Source organism: Thermobia domestica, chromosome 17 (genome assembly GCF_964235325.1).
Source record: "Thermobia domestica chromosome 17, izTheDome1.hap1.1, whole genome shotgun sequence".
Classification (NCBI taxonomy): Eukaryota; Metazoa; Arthropoda; class Insecta; order Zygentoma; family Lepismatidae; genus Thermobia; species Thermobia domestica.
The window spans coordinates 26,700,489-26,722,191 of NC_137470.1; the positions used below are offsets into that span (position 1 = coordinate 26,700,489).

Consider the following 21,703-nt stretch of genomic DNA (forward strand, 5'->3'; position numbering starts at 1 on the left):
TTAAATATCTAGGATCAATATTATTCTAAGGCCATCATAACCTAAGCTCTGACAGATGTAACATCGTGTAAGTTGACGATAGTGTTGCGAACTGTCATAGAAAGAAGAATCAAAGTGACCACTTGACAGAACGATGAAGGAATCGAATTACTTTATCACTGATTGAATCAGATTATAAGTTGAAATATTCACAAACTCGATATTTAAAAAATAATCGTACCTCACTTTACTCCTCAACATTCCAGCACAACGTAGTTCCACTAGGCTTAACGTTATTGCCAAAATAATGAATATTTTTTTCTTTTTCTAATTATTGACACAACTTTGTCCTCTTGACAAGTTTGCTACGTAAATAGAAGTGGGGTTACACGGAACAACAACCGGTCCACCTCCCTGTCGCCGCAGGGAGTAGGTTTTCGTGGAAATGAAAGCAAAGAGGGTAGCGAGTCTGTATGGCTCTTCTAAAGTCGAAGGGCAATGACCCGTGATTTGGAATGTCAGGCTGAAATTAGTAGAATTTGTAATGGTCTTTGTAGGAAATTTGTTGACATCGAAAAAAAAAATGTACATAGTGTATATATTACAGAGACCGTTATAATGAGCTTTTCATAAGGACTGATTTAGAAATTGAGTAGTTGGAAACTAACGAACATGATCCAGCTATGTTTGTCTTTTCGTAGAAGACATTTTTTTCACCAATATATGAAGGGGAGGATACGTTTAGACCCATAAAAATACATTTGGAAACTCTAGGTTGTTTCCATGGTAACAGAACAGTGATGTCGCATTTATACACTCATTACTGTGAAAGATTTGGGTTGTCAGGTTGTTTTGATTTCTTGTGCTATCATCTCAGTGCAATGGTGTGAATATTGTGGTGTAATCGTTGTTATTTTCTTTCACCAGTGGAACATAGTTTGTATTCGTATTATTCACATAGAACTAAAATATAAATTTAGTGTGTGTATATGTATGTGTTTATGAACACAATGCCTGAAGTGCGGAAAGGGGGTGCCCTTGACAAATCAGGCACGGGAATTTGTGCTTAATCTTAGAGAATATTTGGAAAAAGAACGCAATGATGGTCCTTTATTGCCATTGAATAAAGTGGGGGAAATAGTAGATTCAGTTCTATATAGTAGAGTCGTTCTGACGCGTGTTTAGTGTCATACTAAAGAGTTGAGTTGATTTTGAGTTTAACGTCTCTTTCAGCAGCGAGGTTATATGAGACGTGGACCTACTGATTAACGTGGAATCCGTACCACATGAGCTTCCGCCGGGAATCAAACCGGGGTCTCCCATACCAAGGGGCGTACGCTAACCGCTTAGCCACGAAGAAGCTCATGCTAAAGAGTTCGACTAAGATATGTTTCCATGCAGCAGTCAGGCATTTAGTATGACGCTAATCATACTTCAAAACGATTCTGCATAAGGCTCTATGTATTTAGAAGTAACGGTTGTAAACATTAACGATTTTGTGAACTATCTTAACGCAATACTAATTTGTTTGTTTCTTTTGACTAATACTTTTGTCAGGAATAATGTTAAATAATATTTTTGTTGCAATACATAGGTGATTCTTTTCCCACAAAATGTGCCCCTTGTTATATTGTATTGTTACAGAAGATAAACGTGGTAATCACGCTTGATCGCACGTGAGAGTTGTCAGAGCTGCTCTTAGCGCGGCCTTACTCTAACGGACGAAAACCATATTGACGAAGAAATTAAATGTCAACTAAAAGCAGGGGATTCGTGTTATTATTCAGTTGAAAATCTTTTGTCGTCGCGAATTCTGTCGAGGAATTTGAAGCTTAAAATATATAAAACGATAATCATGACTGTTGTTCTGTATGGTTGCGAAAGATGGTCGCTTACTTTAAGGGAGGAACACAGACTGAAAATATTTGAGAATAAGATCCTGAAGCGAATATTCGGGCTCAAGAGGAACGGGAATGAAGAATGGCGGAAATTCATAACGAGGAACTACATAATTTATACCGCTCACCAAACATTGTTAGGACCATCAAATTTAGAAGGCACAGGTGGGCAGGTCATGTAGCCAGAATGGAAGAATGTAGAAACGCTTTGAAAGTTTTAACTGGAAGTCCAATCGGAAAACGAACATTAGGAAGAACTAGGCGAAGATGGGAAGATAATATTAAGATTGATCTTGTAGGAAAAGGAATACAAAGTAGAAACTGGATCCAGTTTCCTACGGACAGAAGTCAACGGAGAGCTTTTGTGAATGCGGCATTGAACCTCCGGATTCGATAGGCCATAAAGTTAGTTTTTAGTTTAGTTAGCATTATGCCTTAAGACATACCGGAAAAACATAGTAAATTGATTAATTTAATACGCCACTTTAATATTTTGTAGACTAAATTTATTTATTTTATACGCAATATCTCTTACGTAAATGTCGAAAGATGAAAGAAGAAAGAAAAAGATACTTCACAACAATCAATTCATGCTCTATACCAGAGTTTCTTAATTTTTTTTTTCCCCATTTGGAACCACCCTTCATAGTCGCAATGTTCTGCAGATCACGCAGCTCTTGTCCTTTTCCACAACCAAATTCACCATTTTTTTTAAAATCATATATCAATATATCAGTGTACTTGTATTACAGCCCTTCTATTTCAAGTGTACCCATGCTGCTGCTGCTACCAATGTGTTTTTCCCGTACCTCCCTTGAAAGAGGGAGGACAAGTTACTGTCTCCCATATCTTTCAATAGGTGGATGCGACTCGCACCCTTTCTGCAGTCATCGATTCACTTATAGCTCACGGACCACAATTTAAAGACCGCTTCCCTACAGGATATTTATCATAATATATCAAAAACAAAATAAAAGAATTTTTAACACATATCATATTAATATATGGTACCAAAATTTAAATTTCGGTACAAGTCAACACAAAACGCATTTCTATAAAGATGCATTTCTCTATGTTTACATTTTCTCTGCGATTCAATGTGAGAGACTTGAGCACGAACAAAGTTTGACGAGCCTCGAGTGATCATAGGGAAGAAATGTCACGCAACAGTTTACAACCACCATCAGTTCAAGAAAACTATGAAAGAAACAGTGATTTTGGCTCATTTATATTTACAAGCATTTTCACAGATTTACATGCATTATTCACAGTACACCACACACGGCAGATCATTTCGAGAAAAGATTGATCTGGGGAAGCAGGAAATTGGTGATCACTAGTGGGTGTTGTAGTTGCGGGCAGAGCAACGATTGAAAGACAAAACAGTTTTTGAGTAACGGTCGTATGAAAGAAGGATGTGTTAAAGTGCTCTCGTAGGAAAAGAAAAAAAAAACTGTGTTAAAATATCACTTCAAAGTTACAAGAAAGTGCAATGGACGTGTATAGATGATTTCAGAACAAGAAATCTCAATTCCCGCTAGTCTAGTAGTTAACGCGTGTGCCTTTTGGTTTGATTCCAGCAAGAAGAGTACAAAAAAATTAATTTCACAGTCATTCGTTTCCATTAATCACCCATGTCCTTTAGCCTAAAGGACACAACCCTGGGATGTCAAACTAAAATTGCATTTCAACAAGAAATGCACAATTCCAGGTAACGCTTTGAAACATCTACGTTGTTCTGTCCCTTCTCAATATCACCGATCAGAAAACACGAGCTCTCTTGTCTCCAGAAGTCATGTACATCTACATTTCCCACATATTTTTTTGTTACCTAATGTGGTTGGGAATATGATGAGAAACTTGGAGAATGTATTTTTTTCGCTCTACTCGAATGTCGTGAGAGAGTTCCTTTTATTTTTCTGGTGTTTTTATTATTCCTTATGTTTTTAACCTCTGTGACCAAGGCTGTAAAGAAGTATTTATATTCATTCTATATTCTTCAGAGCCCATCCTAAAGTTTTGTAAGATCTTATTGATTTTCTTTTCAGATTCCGCAACAAGCGCCATATCATATGCAAACCATATACATATTTATTGAACATTGAATATACAAACATTTACAAATACCTACCTACGTACCACTCAATGCTACAGCCCGGAAAGAATCTTAGAATCCTCTGCTATCAACCTCCATTTTAATTTATCCATCCTTATGCTTCTACTGTCAATTATCTTTCCAAAATCTTTGTTAACATCTTTCAAAAATTTCTTTCTGAGTCTTCTTTACTTGTTGTTGAGTAAATCCTTCCTCTTATCATCTTTCTAGGCTCGCCTCCATCCTGCATTCTTTCCATCTTTCAACACGTCCTACCCAACGCAGTTGTACTTTTATAAATCTTGCAAAATTTTCGCCACAAAATTATTTAATCGAATTCGGCTTCATCATGTCCATCTTCTACAAGTGTCACCATAATTTCAACAGCTGAAAGTGAGAAAGAAAAAGGTACGTTAAAACTTTCACGGTAAAACATTACTGCAAAATGAAAATGTGAAACAAAACAGTGTTTTCTGTTCATTTATTGTGTACGTGGATAACAATAGTTTTACATATAAGCAAATATTTACAATAAAACTTCATTAAGGAATTTTGTAGTGACAAGAAAATATGAGCCAAAATACTGTCATTAACTTCATTAACTACTGAAAGCGATTTACTTACATTGATTACTCTATGGACTGTTATCATTATAATTCCATTGAAATACGTATCCTAAGAAAACGGAAGGAATGGGATCAAATACCTTCCATGAAACTATTTTCTCACGTGCGAAGAACGGATATTTTACCCAATCCTCACATAAAACATCACCGAAAGGCTAAGGTGCAGTGGTATTACCCGAATTTAATTCTATGGTTTGGACATGTACAGTCATGTCCAAAATGATTGTCGCATATCTATAACTGTCTTGTTGTGGACACATAATTTGATAATGATTTTGCAAGGCACTTTTAATACTGTTACTATGAGTATGATCGGGAAATGTATATTTGTGGTAAATTTCATAGGAAAAGAATTATAAATACGAAAATTAGAATGTGTAAAACAAAATGTTGCTAAATGGACAAGAAAGTTTTTTTTTTTTTTTTCGTTATTTTGTTCTTATTTACTGCTCTTTTGACATGAAAGTTACCACATACATGTCTTTACCAATTATACACATATTAACATTATAGGAAATACCGGCGAAATCGTCATCAAATCATATTTATACACATGCATAAATGCATAATTACATATTTATAGACATGCGACAATCATTTTGGACATGACTGTAGAAAGATAAGCCGTAAGTCTGTCAATATTTCCATAACCGAAACAGCAGGCGCGTGTATACGCCGTGATTGATAGGAAGTATAAGGTCAAACCGGCGAAAGAAGTAGTGTGGCAAGCGAACTATTTAATACGGAGGTCTCCTCTTCGTCAATATCGTCAGTCAATTTATAGTGGCAGTAACGAATGCTCAACAACGTCTGATGCCTGAACTTAGTGTATGAGTTCAAACTCAGGTATAACCCTGTGGCAGCAACACAGCACAGCAACTCGTTGGTTGCAGAAATTTTGTGCATATCTTAAAAATGTCGAAGATCGACTAAGGACCGGCCGCCTCAAGGTAACAGATTCTGAGGTTATACGAGACACCACTAAGGAAAATCCATCCACCGGACACGACAATTGTCAAACTAACTCTGCATGTCCGGATTCACTGTAGTGAGTCACTTCCACCATCTAGTAAAAACCACCAGGAGCTGTCGTATTGTGTCGTATGGGTTGATCCCAGCTCACTTGTTAGGCTTACGGCCGTGTGCACCAACCAAGTTCAACTGTTGAACGAGGATCATAACCAAGCTCAGTGAAAATGTCTGTTGCACCAACAACGTTCAAGGTTAAGCCTCGGTCAAATGGTGGTTAAACTTGGTTTTAGCTTGAACGGCCGAATTTGGGGGTATAAACTTCGTTGATCCAAGTCAGTCTGTAGTATTAGTGGAATTTGTTATTGTAGTGCAGACGATGTCCGAAAGTGATCTTGAGGATTTAGAGTATTTAGAGGAGAATTGGCCTCATAGAGTAATGAAAGATCGTTGTAATCCATTTGAAATGTTCAGCGAGGAAGATTTTCGAAAAAAGATTCCGGTTGAATAAAACTTTAGTGTTAATGTTGTTGGGGAAATTTGAAGAGCAGTTAAGTTTCCCAACAAAAAGAAACAATTGTGTTTCGCCTTTAAATTGATTGCTAATTACGTTGCGTTTTTATGCAACTGGAACCTTCCAACTAGTGGAAAGTTATATGTCTGGCGTTGATCGTTCCACGGTATGCAGAATTGTGCATAAATGTGCAAGAGCTATTGCCGAATTGGCAGGTGAATACATTAAGTTCCCGAGTACAGAAGCTGAAAACCAACAAGTTATGGGAACATTCTTTAACATTCGTGGTTTCCCTGGTGTTCTAGGTGCAATAGATTGCACGCACATAGCAATTCAATCACCTGGAGGATCTGACGCCGAATTATTTAGGAACAGAAAAGGTTTCTTTTCTATAAATGTTCAAACAGTGAGCGACGCACAGCTGCGTATAAGAAATATTGTTGCGCGGTGGTTTGGCTCTGCACACGATAGCACCATATTTCGTAATTCAGCCTTGTATGCCGCTTTTGAAAATGGTGATATTGCAGGTGGCTTTCTTTTGGGTGACAGTGCCTACCCATGCAAGAGGTACTTGCTGACTCTCATTCTTGAGCCAAGAAATCGCAATGAAGAACAATATAACGATGCACACAAAAAAACGCGCAATACGGTGGAAAGGCAGTATGGAGTTTGGAAACAACGATTTCCAATTCTAGCAAATGGGATTCGTGTCCAGCTTCGTAATGTGCTCCCCATAATAGTTGCAACAGCTGTGTTACATAACATATGTATTGATGCTGGAGAAGACCTTCCACCAAATGACAACGACGAAGACTATGTGCAAGTGCAAGAGGAGATTCAGGATTTTGGTGTTCCTCTTATTTTCAATGAAGGCGATACAGCTGCCAGAGAATCAGTTATTCTCACACATTTTTCGGGAAGGGTATAGAGCACTGAGCCCCTACACATAGGTTAGTAGCCAGTTTGGTTCCTTTTTTCATCAAATATCAATACTCAATTCACATAGTATTGCCGAACGAGCTAGCGCGAGTCAAGGCGGGTTAGAGCCCTGCAGGGCACGTTATTTTCTTCTATTATTATAGCTAAATGGAGATGCAGTCAGGTTCTAAACCCTTACCATACCTGCCATGATTTACTGAACCTAACTTAACCTAAGATAGGATCTAGTTTTCAGATCCACCTTAAAAATTCAATATAAATTTCTGTAACTTACCTGGATGACTTCCTAATTTATTTGAGGAGGATAGGAGAGCTTGCCCCTATTATTTAAGGAATTTATTTATTGGTAATGTTATTTTACGTAAGTGTAAGTTTTTTTATATTTTATAATTATTTTAGTAATTGAATAAATAACACTATTAACATGAGGCACATAGTGTAAATGATTGCCTCAGGATTCACCATCCAGAAGACAAGTCATGTGAATTACGGCGAAAGTTAACTAGGCAATGATCAAAACATTATTAACTTAAAAGGTTCAGACCGTATTGCCGAGCGAGCGACAGTGAGTGAAAACGGATTAGAAACCCTCAGGGTACGTTATCGTCCATTATAATAAATATAAACTATACTGTATTTTGATAAATTGATAGTTCTTTCTATAGTTGATTTTCGTCGTAATTCAAGTAACTTGTCCTCTGGATGGGCAGGGGGGACCTGAAATATACATTTCTGCCGAACATATACGGAGAAAATTAAGGTTGTCATTTGCGTTTTATAGTGTCAGCAATTTGTTATATGATGTTCCTTGGATATAATTGAATTTAAATTTAGTGCTTCTTTCAGCACCGAGGCTATGGGAGATGTGAAACCTACAGCTTAATGAACCATATGAGCTTACGCCGTGAATCGAACCCGGGTCTTCTGTGCCAAATATTATGTTGATATTCCTTAGTAATGATTAGTAAGGGTAAAAGAATTTCGCTAACCGAAACGGTTCAAGTTTATATCACACATTATTCGATGTTCTGTTGCACTGCTCCAATTATAAGTGTATAGAAGTCACGTAAACAAATCAGTAATCGGAGCAGTGAATCGAAACAACCCAAAACAATATACAGTTAAATATTAACTAGTACTGTACTAGTACAGAATATGCATATCCTCCAGAAAAGATAGACATTTGTAAAAACGTTAAGGTGAAAAATAGCACTAGACCCAACCTAGCTGTAAGTCTGAAATTGAACGGAAATCTTCCATATTTCAGTTTCTTTCCTACAGGATATGCTTATGTTACGATCTTTAATGACAGAAGATCAATGGTTATTTTTAATTAATCTTCTTTGTTACAGTAATTATTATTCTAAAAAGCAGTTTAGTTGCATAGCAAGTCAATACGAAACTATTTAATATACTTCATGCATTTCCTCGGCTTCGTATGGCTCTGAAGAATAATTATGATTGATTTCGTTTCTTTTGCTTGCTTGATTGATTATTGTTAAACTTCCTTCTCTGCAACAAAGCTATATGAGACGTGAACCTAGAGTTTAATCTAGAATCGAAACCACTCTTTCAATGGTCTCCCACCGAAAATCGAACCCGGGACCGTTTACACCAAAGGCGGGCGTACTAGCCACTAGTCTAGCGGGGAGGGCATAGCTCCTTTTGCGCCAACTCTCATTCATTATTGTAAAATTCTGTGAGTAAAGGCTGAATTTTTACCCAATCCGTTCGTGATTATTTTATTATTAATTTGATAGAAATTGTATTTGTGAAAGATAAGGATGAGCTCCATTTTCCATAGAACATGGTTCCAGTTGATAATTCAGTGAAACATAAAATATTTTAAAACCCGTGAAGCGTTGTTGTCTAAAATCATATTAGTTAGGTCAAAGGTCATATAGTGGCGGAAAAAAGTGAATATCATTAATGTTAACGACTGTGGAGAAAGTACAAAAGTGAGCACAACTTTATTCCATTCGGCAATGTTTGGGTTTCTATTTCAAAACTTCATAGTTCTAAGAATGCCTTTAGAAGGAGCCTGCACTCGGCTTGGGGAAATGTATTTTTGCGAGGTATACAAAGTCGGAACCTTATACACTGAGTGACCATATACCACCAATAGTACATTTCCCGAAGACAGTTGGTGGCTCGTTTCAAAGATCTTACTGAGTGCGTATAAAATATAAGATAAAACCGAAACGTTGTAGATAAAAAAAAAAAAAAAAACGTTGTGCGCATTTCTTTTTCTATTCCTATAAACGATAATGTTAAATTAAAATTCAGTTTTTGCGCCTGTGTTTGGCCTTTGACCAAAAGTACATGTATGTTTCATCATAGTATTTGGTGGGACTATTGCCTACATATTTTTTTAAAAGTATGCAATGTATTTTCTGCATGAAATTTGAAGGTGCTTTTCCCTTCCCCCTAAATAGGGCATAGTGACGCCACTACACAAAACTATGATTGTGGTTTTATAATTTTCGTGTCAATTTTCACTCGACAACAAGTCAATTTGTAAATGATAATACAAACATAAAGCTAAACAGTAATATGTTGGGATTCCCTTTGTTATCTTAACATATAAAAAAATAAAGGTGACTGAATCATCAGTGAACTTATTTTCCACCGTGAATACTAAAGGAAATAAACCGTACATCAAATGCATGAAGGAAGCAGTACATGTAAATTAAAAGAGAATCTGTTGCTTTAAATACAGGAAATATTGAAAAATATTGATATTTCGTTAAGGTTTGCTCTTTTATGTATTAAATAATAAATACCAATCTCATCACATATTAACAAAACTTTAATTATTTAAAAATTTTCCTGTACAGCAGATTTAAATGCGAGAATTACATATCATGCCTTCATCAATCATTTTTTTTTTCTTCTTCTTTTGCTTGCTTTAATTGCGTTAACTTAATTTGCTTTCGAAGAAGCTTAACTGTTAAAGCATGCTCGCGTACCATAAGTTTGTGTTTCCGTACCATGAGAGCGTGTTTCTTCTCATAGTATCTTCTCTTTGCTTCTGCATCTTCCTGTACCTGTTTCGTTGCTGCCGATGGTGTACAAATTTTTGGCTTTTTTGTCTTCGGAGTGTTTTTCCACACATTTTCATAATGGGAAAGTGGTACTACAGAGTTCGGTGTGCTCGTAGGTTGAGTAGCAGATGTGTTGTCTTGCTCTGAAAACTGAGGTTCTTCACTATTAACTACTACAAGCGTAGATCTATCGCAATACACATCATGCTGACCACTGTCTGGGAAGTCTAGAGTTACCTGAAAGAAAATGAGAAAGAATTTTACATTTATGTACGCTTTAATTCCTATTACAACTGTTCTAACTCATCCCTACTGACTGATCCCTCTCTACACATACACACACATATATATATCCGTTCCTGGTTTTTCAGTAATGAGGACATACCGTCTCTGGTTTTTCAGTGATCAAGACAACATTTAAATAGCCGGTATGTTGACTCAAAATCATAATAAAACATACCGCCTCTGCTTTTTTCCCACTTCGAACACTGTATATATATATATATATATATATATATATATATATATAGATATAGATATATATATAGATATATATATATATACGTGTGTGTGTGTGTGTGAAAAGGGGAAAAAGTAGGCCCTTAAGATTTTTTATAAAGTACATTTTTATAAAGTAGCCCTTTAAGATATTGAGAATAAATACGCATATCTCCCACATACTCATAATTTAAAAGCAAACAGAACGGAAACACAACAAAACCTTGTACTTATAAAAGTATTTGGTTTCTATCATAGATTCTATCTAGCGCACAAGAAGCAAAATATCTCCAACGGCTGAAGTTTTAAGCTGCAATTATTTTGGACACTTCGAAATTGCTTCTTAACATGACTTCGTGATAGAAAACATGGTTTACACTGTATCTGCATAAGCATTAGTACTGTGAATTTTTATCCACTTATCTACAACCTGTTAAAGAACTACATGAAATTCAAATTTCCTTTAAATTAGTTACATAAGTATACGAAACTAGGTAATAGCTGAAGGATCCAAGTGTTCAAACAACGTAACGACGCTAATTTTAAATTATCTTTGGCACTTCAACTTGCATGCGTTCTAGGAAGAAACTATGCCGCTAGGAGAACAACACTATTTATCAGTATACTTCCAACAGTAAAATTTTATGCACATATATAATAAGTTTCCTTAAGTTGATGTTATTAGTTTTTCTAAAAAAACACTTGTTCAACTTTATAATTTTCAGTTCGGAAAAACCGACAAAATATCTATATATCGTATTAACATTAGATTACAATGCTGCTTTTTATTTTATTTTATTATTTTTTTAATCACTCCAAAGTAAATCAGTAATTGTCAAGTTTGCTATTGCTACCTTTTTGAGGTCACACAGAAATTCCGACTTGTTAACTGCGTCCTTTAGGAAGAAGATACTACATAAACGTTAGTTTCGATTTATTTTTTATTATTGTTCTTTTAAAACACTACATTTTTACAATTAGAAACGTACAACTGAAAAGTCTGTGGTTTATTTGCCGAAAAATACTTCCACAAAGGTTAGAGCATAGTTTTACCTCTCATCGGCTCATAATATTATAAAGAAAATACAAAAACTAAGGTGTATAAAAAGTAATTTTACATTGAGATTTACGTCTTTGGTTCTTTATTTTTAAGAATAAGACGGAGGTAGAAATACTTTTGATACATTCTTTATTTAAAGGGATAAATTGTAATAAAACCTGAAAATGCTAGCAATCGCAAATTCGGTAATAATCGTTTACGTTTGGACTGAAGTGGTTATATAAAATACGCAAAAGAATCTTAAAGTGTATGAATGGGCAAGGCCAGATTAAGACTATTGGGATCCGTAAAGCAGGCTCCATTAAAATAAAATAAAATAAAATAAAATAAAAAAATCAAATTTCCAGACGACAGCTTCAAAAAGGAACATTGTGGGTTATGTAGTAATAAACACTTAACAAAAACTAAATACTTTGCATTCACAATTAGTCTTTGGGGTCCCCCCTTCAGCGATTGCTTCAACCGCTCCACCTTTAATACGGGCCTGTTATTAGGATATACGATTTGTCGGTATTTCCGAAGTGAATGTCAAGAACTGAAATTAGTGACGACGCTGTAGGGGGAAGTGGGTGGGTTGCCAAGCGGCCTCCTTCTGATCCCCTAGACATTTATCATGTAGGTGACATAATATAAAACTATTTTCGGTATTCAAAAGAATAATTGCAACCCCCTTCCCAAATGTATGTCTCTTCCCTTGCACACATCCCAAGAAATTAAAGCTGGTCTCATTACTGATTTGGAGCTGGTGGGTTTTAATCATTAAGACGAAATATTAATAAAAGTGACTCATGGCAGTGGCGTAGCCAAGGAGTGGCTCCATTGGGTCCAGAACCTCTCCAAAAATTTTGGTGAAACAAGTAAAATACTACAAATAGATTAAATAGCAATTTTAACATCAACTTTATAAGTGTTGCCTGGCATAAGCGTAGAACGTAAACTGAATGATTTTATTTATTATTTTTTTTTTTTTCTTGAAAGTGTCACTTCCCGAAATGAAGTTTCTGGCTAGGAGCCTGAAGCAAGGAAACGTTTTTAAAAAAGTAAAATCAATAGTGACAAAATATATGTGATTCTATTAACAACACAGTTTATTCTTTAAAAGGGTGCATGCAGGCCCGTATTTATATATTGTGCTCTAAATTCGCCGCCTCCCACAAAAAAAGCCGCCCTTCCCACTGTCCTCAAAAACGACCAATATTAGAGTTGAATTGATAGTTTTTGGAGTCGCTGAGATGAATAGAGACAGTTTTAATACATTTCAACTTCAAGGTCATACTCCATACCCCAGGGAGGGGGAGAGATTTCATAAGTAATCGAAAACGACAGATATTAGTGTTGAATTCATTGTTTTCGAAAGTGATGAGTTTAAGGGTATCAGTTTTCATGACGTTCAAGTTCATCCTCACCCTTTGGGTGGGGTGGGAGGATAACAGGGTTTGAAACAACCCGGGCTTTTTTGAAAAAGCCCAACCCACCTGGGCCCATATGGGTATTTTCGGGTTTAATCTTTTCTTTTCGAAATATTTCAATATCTTTGAAGTGAAAGTGTTGAAATGTGATTTATATTTCAAGATTGCCATTGTCACAACTTGCAACAATTTTCTACTTACTGCTGTTTTGAAAAAAATGGCCGCCATTTTGAAATTTTACACTCGATCGCCGAGAAAATCTATACAGCAAATTTAGCATTCTCTTGCTTTCACCGTCAAAATTTCAACTTAAAAGACTGAAAATTGCGCTTCGTAGCGTGGATACTCGCTGTTTGGAAAAATGGCCGCCATTTTGACATTTTACGTTGGTATGCCGCCAAAATCTATACAGGAAATTTAGAGTGTCTCGTGCTTGTATTCTAAAATTTTAACTTAAATGGCCAAAAGTTGTACCCTGTAGTGTGTGTGGTAGAGGCAGACAAACGAGTTGAGTTGATTTTGTGTTTAACGTCTCTTTCAGCAGCGAGGCTATATGAGACGAGGCCTACTGTGGTTGTGGAATCCGAACCACACGAACTCCCTCCGGGAGGCAAACCCGGGTCCCACGCCGAAGGCGCGTACACTAACCGCATAGCCATGAAGGAGCTCGGTAGACAAACGAAGATCAAGTCATCCAGAAGCCTGACTGACGTTCGCCAAATATGAATACCAAAAGGGGTCTATTAATTTAAAACAAAGGTACAATTCCTGTTGTATGAAATAAATAAATGTTTTAAAATGTCTTATATGAAATTAACATATTCCAGCGTAAATAAACCTGCCATATTTTCTCCATGAGAATACGGGACACCTCAGAGCCCCCCTTCCTCAACTTTCCAACACAATGCAATGAACTGTAATCTGGTTATGAACAAAAGTATAATAGGCCGCGGTGGATCAGTGGCAGAGCGTTCACCTCTAGTGCATGGGGTTCCTAGTTCTATCCTAGCTCGCGCTAAGTGAGCTTTGTGGTGGACAAACACCTTGTGCGTGGCTTTTCTCGAGATTCTCCCGTTTCCTCCCACTTTCTTCATTCTGTCATTTCTTTCATTTCTCATCATCACCGTCACCTTGAGCATAGCAGGCATAACCGTGAGACTAAAACTAAAAGATTTTTTTTTCAATAATATAATAGGCGAAAGTTCACTAAGCAGCAGCTGCTTTTATCCATTCGTACCCTGTAATTAATTGTATAGACTGAAGATGCCTAAAAACTTAAGATGTGCTATAAAAATGCTTTACAGGAAAACAATACGCAAATTATTTAAATCAGCGGTACAATCAACTTTCAATATTTTTCGCGCGTTTAGCAATATTTATTTACATGGCTGTATCTGCCAAAATTACGTTCGTCAGTTTAATCTGTTGAAAAGCTGATTTTTCTCCTTGTATCGTGTGTAATTGTCAGGTTCGGATTTACATTTTTCTAAGACCTGGGCCAAAGCACAATTCTGTGCCCCTAGCCACTGAAAAAGATTATAATTCTTGTTAACTTATCTAATGTGTTCCTGAAGAAAAGGTTAGTCATCTTCCCTGTGTTTGTAAATGTAGAAAAATTCAAAGCCTTTTTTTTTTTTTTTTTTTTTTTTTTTTTTTTTTAATGTTCCGGAGAGTATCCAAGTTTCCATCAAGTGCAATGGAAAAAGTAGCATTGCAAATTTCGCTCCCTATCAAGTAGAACAGGGTGGTGTTATAACTTCCTCGAAACTGTTACATGCAACAGCGTACTGTTCATTCACTAATTCACAGGATTCCTAGCCAATGTCAGAATTTTTTGTTTTTCACTTTTCGAATAATCTGATACTGATAGGAGAAATGGAACGGAGTTAAAATACGGACATTTCCCTGTCCCGACTAAATTTACGGGGACGCGGGACACTCGGGGCCCAAAAACGGGACTGTTCCGTTTTTTACGGGACGTATGGCAGGCTTAAGCGTAAAATAAATAGTTTTATTGTTGAAGTATTCATTTCCGATCCTTCTGCATTTAATTCGGTAATTTCCCGAGCACTTCTTCCACGACGTGTACATCAAAACTTCCACTAGTACGGAAATTTGAACTCAGCACTTGAAATAGTAAGCGTTACATAGTCTTCGGAACCCCGAGCATTAAACTTCTTAAATTTGACAAGAATTTTTACGCTATTGCTGCTGTTGAATCTACAGAATGCTTATTTGAAGAGTAGCAACAAATGACTGAATTAAACTGTTATTGTTGGAAAACCAAATTTCAGTTGAAGAACCTTGTGTTTTACATCAAAGGTAAGAAATAATACTAATAGTTTTACTAATGTATTTACATATGTACTATTAGTACCGGCACCTATGACCTTGAACTAGTCAAACGTATGAGTGATAATGTCCCTTGGTGTCGCCAAGTCGACGAGCATACTATTCACGGAAAATATTTTCTAAAGTACAAAATTGCTTATTTTACTTCAAATAGGCTACAAGCATAAGCCATACACTAATTTGTTCTATAATTATCTTAAGCTAAGGTAAGTTTTTTTTTTTTTTTTTTTTTAAATTCATTTAGTGCATTCAGAACTTTATAAAGGCCTTATGTTGAATGTTATTGTATACCTTAACGTGAAAGCCTCTAATTCGCCCAAGGAAAGTCTAAAATCTGATAAAAAGCACTTACAATATGATCACCTTAGTTGTATCAATAATATACTAACAAATAGGTCAAAAACCCAGGTGGGTTTTAAAGTGGGGTTTTTCAGACGGGTCTAACCCGAAAAAAAAACACCGTTTTTTTTCGGGCTGGGCCCACTTGGGCAAACCCTGGAGGATGAATTTTTAAAAATAATCAGATAAGCTAGCTAATTAGTAACTACTGTAATTACAGCGAATTGAACACATTAATATATTTTCTCGCGCTTGCGCGGGACTCTACGGGTTGCTAGTTTTAAATATTACTTTATTGTGAATCTTTAAAAAAATCCTGAGGGCCGTGGTGGCTCAGTAGTAGAGCGTTCACCTCTGGTGCATAGGGCCCTTGGTTCAACACTAGCTCGTACCAAGTGAGCTTTGTGGTGGACAAACACCGTGTACGTCGGTTTTCTCTGGGTTCTCCCGTTTCCTCCTACTTTCTTTATTCCATCATTTCATTCATCACCATCACCAACTCCTTTACACCTCCTCCAACCGTGGGACGTTTGCCGCTCCGTAAATTCTGCCGCCCTGTGCTGAAGCACAGAACAGTACTTACCTAAATACGGGCCTGGGTGCATGGTGAAACAACAATAGGTCACTGAAACGTAACGTCGGTACGTGTACATATGAATGCTTGTGTAATGCATGAGAGAAGTGATTGAAAACGTACTTTCATTACAGAATATGAAAATTTATTTTCATCTCATTTGTAAAAGAAACTACTAAAACTAGAACTGAATATGGTACTTGAATGCTCGTCGTCAAAGTAATTACGTTACCTGTACTTATAACTGCAAACGAAGCTTAGGAAAAACAATTCTCATTTTTTTACTTCCAAAAATCGTAGGTTTCGAAATTTGACTTGGTTGCTAAGCAGTGGTATCATACAAAATGCAGTCATGATAAATCATTCAGGACCTAACATTTGCGTAATCTACTATAGTTTGGAATTAAGATCCGAGGTTGTCATAAGATGTATAAAAGAAAAAAAATCGGAGTAATTAGATTGCATATTTTGAATTAATGAAAATGTAAGAAAGACCCACAGGCCCTTGTTATGGAGATCGTTGTAACAGCTTCTAGAATAACTCCTATACTGTACATTTTTTTTTTTTTTTTCAGTAGCATCATTCAAATTAATTGAAATACATTATTATGGAAAAAATCTTGGACGGATGAGATTTATTCAAGCAAGTATTGTAATGTTCTCCAAAGATGTGCGGCATTATTGTCCACCTACATATACTGAAAGTGAAATTTCACCCTCAATTTATAGGTGAACTTACCCTACAAATGTAATATACGAAGTACCAATTACCTCGCAAGAGACATCTGAGCTAGACACATCAATACAGCCTTGTGCATCTACACCAGATTCGGCTGAACCTACAGTGCACAGCACAGCTACATCGGAACCTGTAAGGAAAAATAATGTACTAATACTTTTCTGGACATAAAGCAACTAAAAATTTATAATATAAACTCGAGTTTACAAAATAAATAGATAAAGGATGACAAGAGTATCTTCATTTGTGATACAACTTCACCAAATTAAAGGTATGTGATTGCTAAACTAGCGACTCGAGCATTGAAGCCTCTACTTTCTGAAGACGGTATGAAAGAAATAGAGTTTGACATTACTAATGCACCATATGGTAAAAAGCAAATGAAGTAATGAATACCAAATTTAGAAACAGCTGCAAGTCCTGCAATTACAGTATTATTGTACTTAACGCAGTAAGCCTGCTCACTATGCCAAGGTGTCAAATCAAGGCACACGATGTGCACTGCCCTTTTCTCTTACCTCTGGAGCATAAATGTGAGGCGTTACCTAAAAAAAAAAAAAACTACTGAGTGTAACTATAACCAAAGGAAATCCATATATATTCGACTGTAGTAGGTTCATTCCTGTCTATACTGACAGTAATCTCATATTAGTTGTGCATCGTTAAGCAAACAATAGATCATGGGTCGGAGAAGTCGCGCGGTCTGAAAGGTTCATTGGTCACGTTTCCAAGGGATTGAATTCGGGTGAGGTTTTAAATTACAAGAATTCGAAGAATTAGAGCCACGTAGGGAACGTTGTTTTCTTCCATTACTAAAGCTAAATTGAGATGGTTCATTGTTCTAGACCATTTCCAACGTAAATCCCGTTTATTCCCCACTAGTACTAGTGTATTATTACCAATAACCTACTAATACTGCTACTAACCTACCTTTCAGTGATGTAGTTGGGTGTATACGACTCATACTTACCTAATATTTTTATAATCCAGAGTGCACGCACCTTAAATTCAAGAAAGGGGTTCACTCGAGCAGGTTGTTCTACCAAATAAAAATTTATACGTAAAATACGGTGTGAAACATTTTTCGTGAGGAAATGAGTGTGTGAATATAAGTAATTACTATCAGTGCACAGCATATTGAAATGAATTTTGAGTGATAGCAAAAGTATTGTGTGTGTGTGTGCTCTTCCCTATCCTCATTTTTTACGCAAACCCTTCGTCGCTGACGCGCCTGCCTCCTACGGGCGCACCCCATCGCTACCGCTCGTGCCTCCCTGCTGCACTCCCGCTCTGACTCGGTTAAGTAGCATTCGTGCTTTTTAGTGGCCACCTAGCACATATTGGCATGTGATTTATGCACCGTAGCTTTTATTCCATACTGTATTTATACTATGCCCTCCTCAAGTCAATCTGGCAGTGGTAATTACTGTCCTCATTTAGAGCATGCTGTGCTAAGAGAAATAAAAAGCTTTATCCTAACCTGAAAATGTAAGATACGTCAAAATTTGGCTGAACCGTCTGCTCGAGTAATGCCCAAGAACGAGCGAAAATGGAAGTGTATACAATATATTGTTTCAAACAGTTCACCTTATACCTACCAAAAATATTACCATTACATCACTGCTAACTTCTTATGAAAGTTCGTAGCAATCTTCTATTTTACGCATTTTCATGATCTCGAATCTTGGTTCCCTTCTGCTACATAATAGCCAAGGATAATGTATGAAATTTCAGCACGAACCATTTACACAAATTTTATTATGCCCTATTATTATTATTATGCCATTATGCCCTATTTAAGCTATTGAACTGAATCCTACTTTCTGAAAATATAAAATAAAAGTACTTACACATTTCTCTTCTGGAAATTCCATCCGAATCGAATGGATTCGGAAGAGGCGTCATTTGTTTCCCAAGCATTCCAACTAGCTTCTCTTCTATCAAACTTAATTTCTTCGGCTGCGCAGGACCACCACCCATCTTATAATAATCTTTACGATCTTCTGCCAGATTTCTCCTCGCTCTCTTCTTCATATTGTCGTAACAATTTTTAATTTCTTTCACATTCCGTTTGACAACATTTGGATTGTAGTTGAATTCCTCTACAATCTTCGCCCACATTTTTTCTTTCGCTTTTATGAAATTCCCATCAGTCCGTTTACATTCAACAATGTCTTTGTATTTTTCAACTAGCGAAATTCATGTTCGGAAAAATTTTTTGTTCGTGGTTTCATTATTTTTTCCATCACAATTACCACTGAAATTAGAGAACTTTATGCACACACTCTCGAAAGTCGAAAAGACCGGCACGCGCTATGCTTTCTTCATTTGTTACTTTGTTGAACGAAGATTAGAGACAAAAGACGACAACCAATCAAAATCGATTTTACAAATTGACCGAAGTTTACTTAAACGAGATCTACTGAACCTCGAATTTCAATGGTGCAAAAAAATCCTGGAACCACGTTTAAACTTCAAAGTTCAATGTTGAACGCTCGTTTAAACTTCGTTGGTGCACACCGCCGTTAGAGGAGAGTAGATGTGTGCCGAGAACTGCTGCCAAATACATGTACTTTGTGTTTCCTGGAACGGATTTTCATATGCGACGAAAAGGTGTGTTTTCCGTTATCCAAATGTGCAAAAATAGGGGTTGAGCAACGGCCACTTCCAGGAGCGGGTGTCAAGAGCATAAAGTTATGATCTGTACGTTCGGCAAATGGAGAGTGCACGGGGCCACGTTAACACATGCTGTTGATGGTGTTGGCGAAAGTGGTTCCAGAAAAAGGAGAGAAAAATTGCATGAGATGTATATTAAAACGGATTAATTACAGTGGATGACACCGTACGAACTGTACAGAGTGATTACAAAGTCCTCTTGATGAGTGCACTTATAGAAGAACGGATCGTAATGAGCACGTGGGCTTACAAACGACCGCATACAGGAAAATCAATTAGAGATATTCGGCATGACTTCACTGTAAGGTTTCAGAAACTTTCTTTTTCAAAATCAACAATTTTATAGTGGGAGAAAAAGCTCTTTGAATGGTTGCATAAAAGATAAGCCCCACTCAGGACGACCATCAACACGACCGGAAACGTGTGTGGAGGCTTCAGCGTTTGTTGAGCGTGCACCAAAGAAGTCCATTCGTAAGCAGTCACAGGAATTGGGTGTTTCATACTCGTACAAAAACATTCGAAGAAGGATTTGCAATTAAAGGCGCTTAAATTTTAGTTTCTAAATGAATTGAGCGATAGTGGCATGTGAAAACGTCAGCAGGCTTGCGGGCGAATGCTCGATGTGTTTAGAACTCTTTCTTCACTGAAAGTGTTTTTCTCGGACAAGTGCGTAATATATCGCAGTGCAAAAGCCAGAAACATTTATTTCTGTAGTAAAGTGAATCCACATTTTTATGAAGAACTTGAACACAACCCACAACATGCTATGACCAGGGCTGCAACGTCTGCAACCCACTTGGTAGGTCCATATTTCTTTGATGGAGTTGTGAATTATTGCGTATCTCACCACGTTATGTGATTGGTTTATTTCATATCTGCAAGATCGAGGACTGCTTGACCGTGTATAGTTTCAGGAGGACTGAGCACCAGTCCATTATACTATTGCCGTCAGAGATTATCTCAATGAGGTATTTCAAGATAAATGGATTGGATGCAGTTTTGTCCACTTGCCTGCACCTTTGGAGTGGCCACCCCGAACTCCTGATCTGTCATCTGGCGATAATGCATTATGGGGGTTCATAAAACGAAAGGTTGCTGCCACACGTTACGAGACAGCTGACGAACTTAACAACGATCTTCGACATGCATTTACTGCCATCACTCCAGCAATGTTGAGGAGAATTTTACATCATACATGGAGGAGAATCATACTCTGCAATGAAAACTTCTTGTATGGTGTACACACAGACGCTCTGGAATAAATAGTAAAGAATAGTAACATTACCTCAAAGTTGTCCTCTGTCATAATCCCACAGTAATACAATGCGACCATATATGTATATGTGGACATGTGATAGGGGGTAACCGATCTTCGTGATCACTCTGTACAAGCGGTTACATTTTTTGTACTGTGTGTCTTGTCACCGGTACGTGACGTTTGGGCGCGGACTTTTGGGCCCCGCCGTTTGCGCACTGGACGTTTGGGCGCGTGTTAAATTAAAAAGTCATGATGTTAGACGCTGAGTACTAAGTTCGGATCAAGATATCACAAGGTGTCTACTGTAGTGGAAGTCCTTGAATTATACTGGATTTTGTTGTACATACTATAAATACTGGAATTTCAAAATTCTAAAAACTGAATTAACAATTAAATTTTGTAAATTTAAGTTTCAACCAAAGTTAAAAGTGCTTTGTAGTTGATAACTTTCAAGCCAAAGGTAAGTAGACCAGACTAGATATGATTGACTGCATTACGTACATAGTGAGCCTATTCCATTAAAAAAAACTTAAAACAGGACTTCTACTGTAGTTATGTAATAAGTGTGAATGTCAAACACATTTCTAGTGGCTAAATAACCAATATATGTACACTTAACAATTATTTTTCACTTTGAAATCGTTTTTTTTTTCTTTCGCCACTTTCTTTAATGCAGATTATATGTTTACAATGGGACGAAAAAAAGTGTGTTAAGTTTTGATTTTTATATTGGA

General features: G+C 36.8%; 1 protein-coding gene across 5 annotated transcripts in view; it reads right to left on the minus strand.

Annotated features, from left to right (window-relative positions):
* The window catches only part of LOC145674561 (uncharacterized), a 260,984-nt gene that overhangs the window by 202,718 nt on the left and 36,563 nt on the right, over positions 1 to 21,703 (minus strand). The window contains exons 3-6 of one of the 5 annotated variants that reach the window (XM_081744741.1): positions 18,886 to 20,964; positions 17,068 to 17,165; positions 9,990 to 10,301; positions 4,017 to 4,359 (exon numbers count right to left, since the gene is read on the minus strand). In XM_081744741.1, coding sequence (XP_081600867.1) covers positions 4,342 to 4,359; positions 9,990 to 10,301; positions 17,068 to 17,165; positions 18,886 to 19,156 — 699 coding nt within the window. In that variant the 5' untranslated portion in view covers positions 19,157 to 20,964 and the 3' untranslated portion in view covers positions 4,017 to 4,341. Of the gene's footprint in view, positions 1 to 4,008; positions 4,360 to 9,989; positions 10,302 to 17,067; positions 17,166 to 18,885; positions 20,965 to 21,703 lie in introns of those variants that run through there. The other 4 variants (XM_081744740.1, XM_081744742.1, XR_014128979.1 and 1 more) reach the window with 4 other exon arrangements.